At 41.4% G+C, this 12,891-nt stretch overlaps 1 protein-coding gene across 5 annotated transcripts in view; it reads left to right on the top strand.

Moving 5' to 3' along the window:
* LOC135330464 (histone-lysine N-methyltransferase 2A-like) overlaps nucleotides 1-12,891 on the top strand; it is a 55,851-nt gene that overhangs the window by 37,002 nt on the left and 5,958 nt on the right. For 2 of the 5 annotated variants that reach the window (XM_064524145.1, XM_064524144.1), the window contains 10 exons: nucleotides 34-151; nucleotides 242-320; nucleotides 574-734; nucleotides 1,176-1,361; nucleotides 1,988-6,293; nucleotides 7,665-7,745; nucleotides 8,746-8,810; nucleotides 9,727-9,897; nucleotides 10,421-10,495; nucleotides 10,814-11,378. In XM_064524145.1, the coding sequence (XP_064380215.1) occupies nucleotides 34-151; nucleotides 242-320; nucleotides 574-734; nucleotides 1,176-1,361; nucleotides 1,988-6,293; nucleotides 7,665-7,745; nucleotides 8,746-8,810; nucleotides 9,727-9,897; nucleotides 10,421-10,495; nucleotides 10,814-10,998 (5,427 nt within the window). In that variant the 3' untranslated portion in view covers nucleotides 10,999-11,378. The other 3 variants (XM_064524147.1, XM_064524146.1, XM_064524148.1) reach the window with 2 other exon arrangements.

The following is a 12,891-nucleotide window of genomic DNA, read 5'->3' as shown; positions in this document are numbered from 1 at the left end:
ATTAATTAGTTGTTTTGTGGGTTCTTGTTCCAGGTGGTTCCTGAGAATGGGTTTGAAGTTCTTAGGAGAGTTTTTGTGGATTTTGAAGGGATCAGTTTGAGAAGAAAATTTCTTAGTGGCTTGGAACCGGAGAACATCCACATGATGATTGGTAAGATCTAGTGTCTGAACACTTGTTCCATCTTTCCTGGAATCAGGTTTCTGCTGTTCACAGAACATTTCTGTTCCTCTTTCTGCTTAGGTTCAATGACTATAGACTGTTTAGGAATTCTGAACGACCTCTCAGACTGTGAAGATAAGTTGTTTCCCATTGGCTATCAGTGAGTATGGGCTTTTTCATGATTAAACCTCTTTTACCAAATTAGATGCCATACTGGCACTGAAGTAACTTCTGTGCAAATTGACTGTAGCTTTCATAAGCTGCTCAAGAACCTTGTGATTAAGCTCGGTGTGCAACATGTTGTGCCAGTAAGCCTTTATCGCTTGTAATTTTGAGAAATTGAAAATTTAAGATAGAGATGTTGAGGTTTGCTCAACTGTTCACTAAATTACTTTGTTTGAAATGTCTTTCAGGTGCTCAAGGGTGTATTGGAGCACAACAGATGCCAGGAAACGCTGTGTGTATACCTGCAAGATCATGGAATGCCGACCTCCTGTCATAGAACCTGATATCAACAGCACTGTAGAACATGATGATAACAGAACAATTGCCCACAGTCCAGTACCTCTTACAGGTAATATTTTAAGGACTTTCGAAAGGCATATTCTCTATATGTTTTTGGTGTAGTATATCCCTACCAGAAAGAGAGAGCACGACGTCGTTTAGAGGTGGGAGACTTACTATTATTAGTGTTACAGGTGTCCACGGAACTTTAAATATGTTGTCATTGTCCCAAGGCAAAGCGCTATTAGTAAGGAAGCTGCCAAAAAGTTTTTTTTTTTAACTCCTACACTAATCACATTTCTTCCCATAAATGTTTGAAAATATTTTTCAGGAAGAAGAAACCAGACGTTATCTGAATGCAAGGGATCAGTAATCTTTGACTTTGTGTTTAGATAACAAATATGTTAATTTCCCCAAGCGAAACTTGATAGCAATGTATATACTTTATCAGATCATAGCCTGTGAGATTCAGCGATGGCTTATATTTTGTTTCTCTTTTATGCTGTTACAGAAACTCTCTCCAAAGACAGCAGAAACACACCTGAAATTGTAAACCCACCATCACCGGATCGTCCTATGCATTCTCAGACATCTAGTTCCTGTTATTATCCAATGGTTTCAAAGGGTCCTAGGATCAGGACACCGAGTTATCCATCCGCGCAGAGGTCTCCTGGCTCTAGGCCTTTGCCTTCTGCAGGTATTTCAAGCGCTGTTGACTTTGATTTCTGTTATGCTTTGGGGGCTTTTTTGCTTTGTTTTGAGGCTTAATTCAGAATGTGAGGTTTAATTTTCTGTTTGTAGCGAAAATAGTGAAAAATGGGAGTAGGTTTGAGGGAAGGAAAGTTCTGGACATATATAGCAGGGGTGACTTGTCAGGAAATGCACAACTGAAACAAAAACGTGCTTGGGATGAAGAAAGCAACTCTCAGGCAACATTACATCTCTCCTGCATTACTGCTATAATGAAAATTGGCACTTAATAGTCTCAGCTGGTGTTCTTCTAGAGAGAATCAGAAATCCAGTATTTTAGGTCACCTACCCTTTCTGTATGAGTCACATTTTGTTTAAAATTCATTTTTGACAATTCACATCTGAAGCTGAGATACAGAACACTGAGATATTAACTTGTCAACTCTGCACAGTGAATACTCATTTACAGTATCAGATTTTTAATACATAACTCAGGTATCATTCTTTTGTTAATGTTATTTGACTCAAAGGTTTTGGTGGTTTTTAATTTCTTGTGTTTGTGAAAGAACTAGATATATACTGATTGTGAAGGATTCAGATCACTTGACAGTCTTTCTTGCCTTATTTCTTCAGGGAGTCCTACCCCAGTGACCCATGAAATAGTGACAGTGGGAGATCCTTTACTATCCTCTGGACTTAAGAGCATTGGTTCTAGGAGACATAGCACCTCTTCTTTGTCACAACAGCAGTCAAAACTCCGGATGATTTCACCCACAAGGGCTGGGAACACTTATTCCAAGCACAGTGTATCTTCAGTTTCAGGCGTGGGGTCCTCTTCAGAACATGAACTGAGTGTAAAAAATACTGACCGCTTTGTGGGATCAGTGAATTCAGGTACTCCAAGTGCTCCAGTTCAAAGCTGCTCTAACAGTTTGAGCTCCCAGAAAGCAATGGCTACAGGTGGAAGTAAAACTTACCAGCTGGATGCACCTCAGTCCACAGAAGTAAAACATTCTAGTAGTTCAGATGCGATAGCCAAAGGAACGCCTTCGAAAGGAGAGAAGATGAAAATTCTGGCTTCAAAGGACCCAGATTGTTCAGCTCATAGTTTTTCTTCTGGAGGAAGTTCTAAAATGTCTGCCCAAGCACACAGTTCATCAAGCACAGAATTAAATGTTAAAATAGGAACCTTTCAAGAATCTTCAGGATCATTTTCTTCCAAAGAAACGATATCCTTCCCATCTTTGCATCAGAGAGGCCCAAGGAAAGACCAGCATATGGAGCCTGCACAACTAGAGAAAACTACTTTGGTTGAGGAGATGGAAGCAAAGAGCTTAAAGTCTGCAGGTGTAAATAGCAGATCTCCTGCAGCAAGTGAGCAGGTGGTTTCTGCCTCTCGAGACAGGCGGCAGAAGGGGAAAAAGTTAATGAAAGATTCTAATTTTAAGGAGAAACATTCCTTGAAATCTCTTACAGATTCAAGTCAAGCAGTAGGCAGTGATGAAGGAAACTTGAAGGCAGAATTTGGTAATCAGGCTTTGGCAACTGAACAAATTGGTCAGAGGTTATGTAATAATGTTCCTGCTGAAAAAGCTGGCGAGAAGTCTCCACCTTCACAAGGGTCATCTAAAGGTTCTGTGACGCAGGTTGAAGCGGCCTCTAAGGAGTCGCAAGCACCTAGAAAACGCACGGTTAAAGTCACTCTGACTCCTCTCAAGATGGAAAGTGAAAGCCAATCTAAAAATGCACAGCAGGAAAGTGATGCTGAACCTCAGTCTACAGGGGCAGAACTGGCCACTTTGCCGGAGCCCTCCTCAACCTCTGAAAACCCAGAAGATGGCTCTGTAGTTCAGAGAAGTCCAAGTGAAGCACCAGCACAGGAATCCCAAAATAATGCATATGAGAATTTACCTGTTCAAGATAACAACTTGATGCTTCAGGATGGAGCTAAACCTCAAGAAGAAGGCTCGTACAAGCGGAGGTATCCACGGAGAAGCGCTCGGGCCAGATCTAATATGTTCTTTGGATTGACTCCTCTGTACGGTGTGAGGTCTTACGGAGAGGAGGACATTCCATTCTACAGCAACTCAACTGGGAAGAAGCGAGGGAAGCGGTCTGCAGAAGGACAAGTGGATGGTGCGGATGACTTGAGTACATCAGATGAAGATGACTTATACTACTATAATTTCACTAGAACAGTGGTTTCCTCAAACACAGAGGAAAGGCTTGCATCCCATAACTTATTCAGGGAAGAAGAACAGTGTGATCTTCCAAAAATCTCGCAGTTAGATGGTGTAGATGATGGAACTGAAAGTGATACAAGTGTCACAGCAACAACAAGGAAAGTAAATCAAGTAACTAAAAGGAGTGGTAAAGAAAATGGAACAGAAAACTTAAAGCTAGATCGAACTGAAGAATCTGGAGAGAAAGTGCAAGTCGCGAAGAGTCCTGCTGTCCACAAACCTGATCCAAAGATTGATAATTGCCATCCTGTGAGCAGGGTTAAAACACAAGGCCAGGATTCACTGGAAGCTCAGCTGAGCTCGTTGGAAACAGGCCGTAGGGCGCATGCCAGCACGCCTTCTGATAAGAACTTACTGGATACTTTTAACACAGAACTTCTGAAATCCGACTCTGACAATAACAATAGTGATGACTGTGGAAACATCCTCCCTTCGGACATCATGGACTTTGTTCTAAAGAATACACCATCTATGCAGGCTTTAGGAGAAAGTCCAGAGTCGTCTTCGTCTGAACTTCTAACACTTGGAGAAGGCTTAGGTCTCGATAGTAACCGTGGCAAGGATATGGGTTTGTTTGAAGTTTTCTCTCAACAGCTGCCAACTACTGAGGCAGTGGATAGTAGTGTTTCTTCCTCTATATCAGCAGAGGAACAATTTGAATTACCATTAGAACTTCCTTCTGATCTCTCTGTTCTGACTACTCGCAGCCCTACAGTGCCTAGCCAAAATCACAGCAGACTTGCTGTCATTTCAGAGTCTTCCCTCTCCTCTTCAGGAGAGAGGTCAATGCTTGCCTTGCCTTCCACAGAATCTGGGGAAAAAAGAGTTACAGTTACAGAAAAATCTGCTTCAGGTGAAGGTGATACAGCTCTTCTGAGTCCAGGAGTAGACCCTAGCCCTGAAGGACACATGACTCCTGATCACTTTATCCAAGGGCACATAGATGCAGAACACATAGCCAGCCCACCCTGTGGCCCAGTCGAGCAAGGGCATGGCAGCAACCAGGATTTAACTAGAAACAGTGGGACTCCAGGTATCCAGGTGCCGGTATCGCCAACTGTTCCCCTTCAGAGCCAGAAGTATGTTCCAAATTCCACTGACAGCCCCGGTCCCTCTCAGATTTCTAATGCTGCAGTACAGACCACACCACCCCATCTCAAACCAGCCACAGAAAAACTTTTGGTGGTCAATCAAAATATGCAGCCGCTGTATGTCCTCCAAACACTCCCTAACGGCGTTACTCAAAAAATACAGCTTACACCTTCTGTTAGTTCTGCGCAGAGTGTAATGGAGACTAATGCTTCAGTGCTAGGGCCCATGGGAAGTGGGCTTACACTGACCACAGGATTAAATCCAAGTTTACCCTCATCTCAGTCATTATTCCCTCCCACTAGCAAAGGATTGTTGCCCATGTCCCATCACCAGCATTTACATCCCTTCTCCACAGGCACCCAGACTGGCTTCCCACCAAATATTGGCAGTCCTTCGCCAGGTCTTCTTATTGGTGTGCAGCCACCCCCTGATCCCCAGCTGTTAGTGTCTGAAGCTAGCCAGAGGACGGACCTCGGCACCACTGCTTCTACGCCAGCTGCTGCCCTGGGCAAGAAACGGCCGATATCTCGTCTGCAGTCACGGAAGAATAAAAAACTGGCTCCCTCTGGAACCCCTTCTGCTATAGCTCCTCCTGATATGGTCTCCAACATGACTTTAATTAATTTTGCTCCTTCCCAGATTTCAAACCACCCATTGGATTTGGGAACCATTGCAAATTCAACATCCCATAGGACTGTCCCCAATATTATCAAAAGATCCAAGTCTGGAGTCATGTATTTTGAGCAAACATCTTTGCTCCCGCAAGGTGGGACTGCTGCTGCAGTTGGCACGTCTCCCAGTGTTATTGGGCCCGAGGCCAGTCACCTCCCAACAGGACCTGCATCAGGACTAGCGTCCAGTTCCTCAGTACTCAATGTAGTATCCATGCAGGCCACAGCAGCCCCCAATACTGGTGGGTCAGTTTCTGGTCACGTTCTGGGGCAAAGTTCAGTAACATTAACTAGTCCTGGATTATTGGGAGACCTTGGTTCAATAAGCAACCTCTTGATCAAAGCTAGTCAGCAAAGCCTTGGTCTTCAGGAGCAGCACATGACTTTACCACCAGGTTCTGGGATGTTTTCGCAGCTGGGAACGTCACAAACTCCGTCAACAGCAGCAATGACAGCTGCATCGAGCATTTGTGTTCTGCCTTCAGCACAGACTATGGGCATGACAGTTGCTCCGTCATCTACTGACCCAGAAGGCTCTTACCAGCTTCAGCAGATGACACAACTCTTAGCCAGCAAAACTGGGATTGCTTCCTCCCAACTAGACCTTGGCGCAGCTTCAGCAACTCAGTTGTCAAGCTTTCCACAGCTGGTTGATGTTCCCAATAACACAGGACTTGAGCAAAACAAGGTTTCCTCTTCTGTAATGCATGCCAGCTCAGCATCTCCTGGAGGCTCCCCGTCATCTGGTCAACAGTCTGCAAGTAGCTCTGTGCTCGGTCCCACAAAATTGAAGCCGAAAATTAAACGCATTCAGCCATCTTCAGACAAAGGGAACGGAAAGAAGCACAAAACTTCTCACATGTGGACCAGTTCCTCCGAAGCACACATTCCAGACAGAGGGGCCCTTGCTATATCCCAGGCCTCAGCTACAGGGTAAGAGTGGTGTTTGTTTTTGCTCATCCCTGATGTTTTGTAAGCATATCAGAAAGAATCCTGCATTAGTTTCTACAGTGAATTTTCCTTTTGACAGATAATTTCTAACATGGAAACCTCAGCTGTCAATGGAAAGCAGATCTTTAAAGAAGTTGATAGAACTTTTGCCTTTGGAAATAGAAGGATGAGAAACTTAAGACTTTGAGGACTGGGTTTAGGAGGGCTTTCATTCATTGTTGATTGCTCTGGCAAACTAAATAACGTTTTAGATGCATCAGTATAAAATATGGTACTCGAAAGAGCGTTGCGTTCCATTCCTGTGTGTTATTAACGATATATAAATGCTCTGGAAGTTTCAATAATACTATTAGCTGTGTGCTAAGGCATCAAAATGATGCACTATTGTAGTTTTGTCTTAGTCATTTTGATTAGAGAATTTAATCTGCATGCCAGTTTTTGAGAGCTTAGTGTCTCTCTAGTGTGCAGTCTGTTCCTTCTGCCCCTCTTCCCCCCTCCTTACTCCTTACAGGCAAGAGGAATCGGGGAAGACCTTGGAGAACAGGGAGAATCCTGCTCTCTAGTTTGGCAGAGCAGCAGCAAGTGCACTGCTCTCTCACAGTAAAGAATTATTTTCCAGACCTTAGATTAAAACGGCATTTGACTCGAGTCTTTGAAATATGGATCTGTAGAGAGAATAAGAACTGTTGATCTACGTTTTACACGTGAAACTGACAGTTTTGTTAATGTGCCAGGTTGTCTCTTGGTATCGTGCTGCTAACAAGTATGCATTTCACTAAAGGCATTACACCACTGAGTTTCGATCCTGGCTGTGTCAGAGAACTGTCCAGAATGATTGCTGGTACTAAAAAGACAGTACTGTCCATCTTTTAGTAACTGAGAAATATTACATATCATTTTTGTAATTTCTTGTTCTTCTTAACATCTTGTGATAAGTCTGTTTTTTAAGTAGCTGATCCCAAACTCTTTGGATAGCTTAACCTTTTTCAATAGTTCTTTTGTGTTGCTGATACATGCCCATCTGTTTTGGTCTGTAAATGTTTTCTATAGTTGTCAGCATACCATCATGTATGTTTTGACCCCTGGACTCATTGCTTATGGTTGCTCAAAAATGTTTCTGTTCCCCAGCTTCATGCTACTCCTTTCCCTTTAAGTGCAAGTCTTGAATCTGATGCAATGCTGGAAGTGTGATCTTGTTTCTCGTATCTTAAGAGTATTTGTTATTATTTCTGTAGCTTGTTGATCTGCTGAATCACTTGTGGCAACTCCCAGTGGACCTATTGCTTACCGTTCTCGTTTATAACATGTACTGCTTGGCATGAATCTTGAATGCTCCTAAATCTTTTTTTCCAGGACTCCCGCTACAAAAGCAGATGTGCAGGATGCAGCAAGCATAGATCAGCCATCACAGAAGCAGTGTGGGCAGTCTGCAGGGTAAGCATTAAACAACCTTTCCGTCAGGTTTTGCTGGCTTGAGCTCATTACTTTAAAGAAATGTGTGTGGAGTGGGAGAAGTCTTACTTCGCCAATTAAAATATCTTGGGAGATTTCAGTCTGGAATGAGCAGTCATGTTTAGTTCCAATATTGAGCCTTTTTTAAAATTAAGTGTAATGTAGATATGGGGAAGCTTTTGCTTGCTGAGAACAAAACAGAATATTCATATTCATACTGAACAGGACAATGCAAAGAGCAGGTCACAGACTGTACTAAATTAAACTGCTGCATGATAGATGCCTCAAAAATAAGTGCCAGTGAGTAGAATTCTTTTTTTTTTTTCTTCTTTTCTTTTCTTTTTTTTTTTTTTTGGCAATTGAACTGATATTAGAATATTTGATCTGGAAACAAATTTTTGTATCCCTATCTAGGTCTCAGATTTTGTAGGTGGCTATCTAGGGCTGGTGATGCTAGTAGATTAATAGCTGTAAGAGCCCTTCATTCACAGAATAAATACACTGACATTAGCTTAGCCTTGAATAACTGTTCACTGTCTTCCCATGGCTTTCCAAGGCCACCCAAGTTAATTCTGCAGCCTGATTACAGCGTGTATTATACCAAGCTGAAAAAGGAATAGTGAATAAGGCCAATCATAGCTAATATGTTTACAGGTAACATCCAGGTTTTTACTGTGATGATGTGGATAGGGAAAGCTATGGCTTAGACTGGTCTTTTCAAATTCTATTCTGTGCAAAGTTGTTCACTCTACTGGTATGCAGTGCAGTTATTTTCCCCTCTCTGAAATGACACTGTAGACAGCTCTTAGGAGAAGAAAAGTGTGTAATGCTATATTAGAAGTTAAATTTGAAACTTTTAAAAATCTGTTTGGCATTCTTATCATTTCAAAAAAAATGTATGCTTGCTTAAATCTGGCTCAGCCATAGAAAATGGGAACGAGGTAAGTTGTTAAATACGTTTTCATTTTCCTTCCCTCCACAGGCAAATGGCTGTCCTCCCAGAGTCTCAATCAGCACAAAATTTGGCAAATGAGCAAGAAAATGCAGGTATGTCACGTCTTCAAAAAGCAATGAGTCTTGGGGCTCTCAGACTGGGAAATGAAGAAAACCTTGTAGCTCTAATTTTTTTTTTGTCGCTTTTGTGCTCTCAGAAAAAATCTCAGAGCTAAGAATCTATTTTGTTGTTCTTGCTTTGAAGGGAGGAATGTTTTCTTCACTATTAATGGAAATTGCACACACGGTTGTGTCTAGTTTGTGGAAATTTCAAGACTTGAGATTTTTACGCTCTTGTTACAACACTGTCAGGTTTTTTTCCTTTGAGTAAAACCTGTGCTTCAAATCTTAGTTTTTGAAAAGCACATTTTACTGCTAATACTGGATGCGAGAGCTCCAGGGCACTTCTTAGACATTTCAGATTAAATTTGAAAGTGTGTGTCATTGTCTAATTTCTTCACAGTCCAATGCCATTTATATACAATTAGGGTAGCATGGGTAGCTCTCACTTGTAAATAGTGGTTATCCTGCTCTTCTTTGTTATTGACTTAGTTCTCCTAGTATATAATGGCAGTTTAGAAGCTAATCTGTTACTTACATGACCTGTGGTTGTGGAGCTTTAATATGAACAAGTCTTGTCTTTCCATGAGGATGTGAGTGTTGATGAATGTGTATGAGAATCTTTTCACGAATGCTGATTGCTATTCCATAAGCACTGCTTTACAGATGCCATGGCTCTGTGTTGTCACCACCATGAAGAGGCAGTATGTTGAGGTAGTTCTTCTAAACCAGGGTAGAATTTTCAAACATTGGTGAAATTATAATTTGAGCTTGACAGGTTCTTCTTAGAAATAGTCATGTACCAGTGAAAAGGCAAGTCAGTAATTCATTTATTTGGTTGTGGAGCAACCAATGGAAAAATTTTATTCTACCCGATACCTGTCTTCATGCTGGCTTCTGTCTTTTCTAGGCTCTAAAGCTCTTGAGGAAGAAGAGAGCACTTTCAGCTCCCCACTTATGTTTTGGCTTCAGCAAGAACAAAAGAGGAAGGAGTGTCTTGGTGAGAAGAAACCAAAGAAAGGTTTGGTTTTTGAGATCTCAAGCGATGACGGCTTTCAGATTTGTGCAGAAAGTATTGAAGGTGAGAACTGTGTGTTTTTGGTTGTCTTGGTTTTAACTTTGCTTATCATAAGTCAAATTATAACTTTTGAGGATCTGTTACGTGTTTTTATACATCTTCAGAACAGATATATTTTTTTTGATCTCTTGACATACAGCTCTAGAACAATCCTAGTTCCTAACAATGCTTGGATTATATTTTATATATATGTTTGTGTGTGTGTGTACGTATATATCTTTGTACATGTACATTTATATATACATACATACATACGTGTGTGTGTGTGAGATCCAAAGGTCTGTCTTTAATTTATAGGCCTTGAAAGGGATGCAGAGTTCATATTGTCTAATTAGCTTATTGTGTTGGAAAGCAGCATACTACACATGTACATGAAAGTCTACTGATGGTAGGTTGCTTCACTAGAAGCCTGATAAGACATAGAAGAATAAGCAACTTAGCAAGGGGTGCCTATTTTGGGAATCCTCAGTGCCCAAGGCTTGGATACTCTTTTATACTGTTTTGTCTTCTGTTTGTGTAACTACAGATGCCTGGAAATCGCTGACTGATAAAGTTCAAGAAGCCCGTTCCAATGCCCGCCTGAAACAGCTATCTTTTGCAGGTAATATCCAATGCACAAGTCATTTCTGTTACGCTGTTAAATGCGCATTAAGAACAAACAGACCTTTCTGTGAGCATCTCGAGGTTTGGTGTCTTAGAGTTTCAGTTTAGCTGCTGACTGATGTATAGAGGATTATTCCTCCTGATAAAACGATTTAAAATTCTAATGTGGAACTAATTAGCTAATACAGCTGAAAGTTGTGAAAGTTGTAAGCTAGCACCACAGTTGTATTTAACGTGCTGTCATACCCTTCTGTTCCCAGTCTGCATTGTCACATGTTGTTTTGCTGTTGTTGTTGTGATCTATTTCTTGTTTCAGGTGTGAATGGTTTGAGGATGCTGGGGATTATCCATGATACTGTTGTGTTTCTGATTGAGCAACTTTATGGAGCAAAGCACTGCCACAACTACAAGTTCAGATTTCATAAGCCAGAGGAGGCCAATGAACCTCCTCTGAATCCACATGGCTCTGCTAGGGCTGAAGTCCACCTGAGGCAAGTATGAGCTTTGTCGTTAGAGTTAGCAGTCCGTTTGCTTGATTAACTCCATGGCAAGGCATAAAGAACAAATTCCTACAGAGCTCAAGCTTTCCATTAAAAATAAATGTTAGTAATTTTCTTATGTAAATCAATAGTATTTCATCTTTGGAACGTGCACGTTGTTCTGTGGCTTTTCTGTTGTCCGCTTTGCTTAGCAAAGCTTTCTTGGTTGGTGGTTTTATTCACAGTTCTCAGAAATTATTGTGTATTATCCTGAAGCTTACAAGGCTTTGAGAGAGGACAGACTGGAAAAGGCGTAAAGCAATAAACCTGTCAAACTGTTGTGGCAACCAAGTGTTTAAATTATTTCCAGACAATAAAACAAACTTACTTTGATCTTTTTGAACTACAGGAAGTCTGCATTCGATATGTTTAATTTCTTGGCTTCTAAACACCGACAGCCGCCAGAATACAATCCAAATGATGAGGAAGAGGAGGAGGTACAACTGAAGTCAGCCCGGTATGCAGCAGGATTTAAGGGTTCAAAAGGGGAAAAAATACATGGTGTTAAATAAGTCTGATCTCTTGATTTTATCTGCTGCATACTTTGATGTGTTGCTTAAAACTTGAAAGATATCAAGCAGTAGAAAATATAGGGTAGACTCCCCCATTAGCAAGGGAACGGATGACAGCTGAAAGCGACCAGTCAGACCAGTCGTCTTTTGATTTCCCAAACATCCCCACCCGATAATGTAAGACATCATGATTAGAGTTTGGGGAGAAAAGGGAGGAAATTATCTGTATTTAATTTATAGGAAGGGGAGCTAGTTAGAAGTAAGGAATTTGTCTGAGATAAGATATGGAAACAACTGTACATTTAAAATTTAAAAGAAATTGCTACACTGAAATAATTTTGATTGTGTTCTCAGTAGGCCTAGGGCTGCAGTGTCAGAGTGCCTAAATGTTTATGTCTTGGAAATTATCCCAGCTAATATATGTCATGGGCTCTCGAAAGAAGGCGATCATTCACCAGTATCTCTTTGTTCTAGGAGAGCAACTAGTATGGATCTGCCAATGCCCATGCGATTCCGACACTTGAAGAAGACTTCCAAGGAGGCAGTTGGTGTCTACAGGTATGGTGCTGTTCTAGTGCTCTAACTCTCGTATCTCTGCCTCTAGGACAGAGGGAGGTGAAAACTGAAAACATGCTATGAAGTCAGGCTGCAATACTGAGGGAAGAAGTTTCTCTTTCTCTTTCCTTCTTCTCAACTCTCCTCTCTCTTTGTTTTAAAGCTATGTATTTGGAAAATAATTCTCAGCACAAACCACTTATTCCTGCCAGCTCGCCTTGGTGATAGCTAAGGCATTTGCTCTGAGGTGGGCAGGAGAGAGCTAGTCTTGTTCAGATTAGCACTGTGTTATAGAAGTGTAATGAAATTGCACTGGTCCTTGTAGTGAAGTTACGTGTGTTCTGTGACATTTGTAATCTTAAATTGCTGAGATTCACTTGTATTGTTTGAAATATTCTCTTACCTTGTTGCTTTTCTAGGTCTCCCATCCATGGCCGGGGTCTGTTCTGCAAAAGGAACATTGATGCAGGTGAGATGGTGATTGAATATTCAGGCAATGTCATTCGCTCCATCCTCACTGACAAACGGGAGAAGTACTACGACAGTAAGGTGAGTTATGAGCTTTTACAGAAGCTCTTAAAAAGCATAATACACCCTTTCCTCCATTTGGTCATCCAAGGAAGGAAGAGGAAATGGGATTACCTGATCTTGGTAATGCTGGCAAAAATGTGTGCTGAAGTTTCAAGTCCTAGAGTAGAGCTGCACTTTGCATCTTCAGAGTATGAAATAGACAGTTGGTCTTTGGAGTTATGAGGGATAGAAAAGTCTAGGCACTTTATGATCTGCTG

The sequence above is a fragment of the Dromaius novaehollandiae genome, chromosome 21 (genome assembly GCF_036370855.1).
Source record: "Dromaius novaehollandiae isolate bDroNov1 chromosome 21, bDroNov1.hap1, whole genome shotgun sequence".
Lineage (NCBI taxonomy): Eukaryota > Metazoa > Chordata > Aves > Casuariiformes > Dromaiidae > Dromaius > Dromaius novaehollandiae.
Note: the sequence above shows the minus strand (reverse complement) of the source record. Positions and strands in the feature narration are given on the sequence as shown.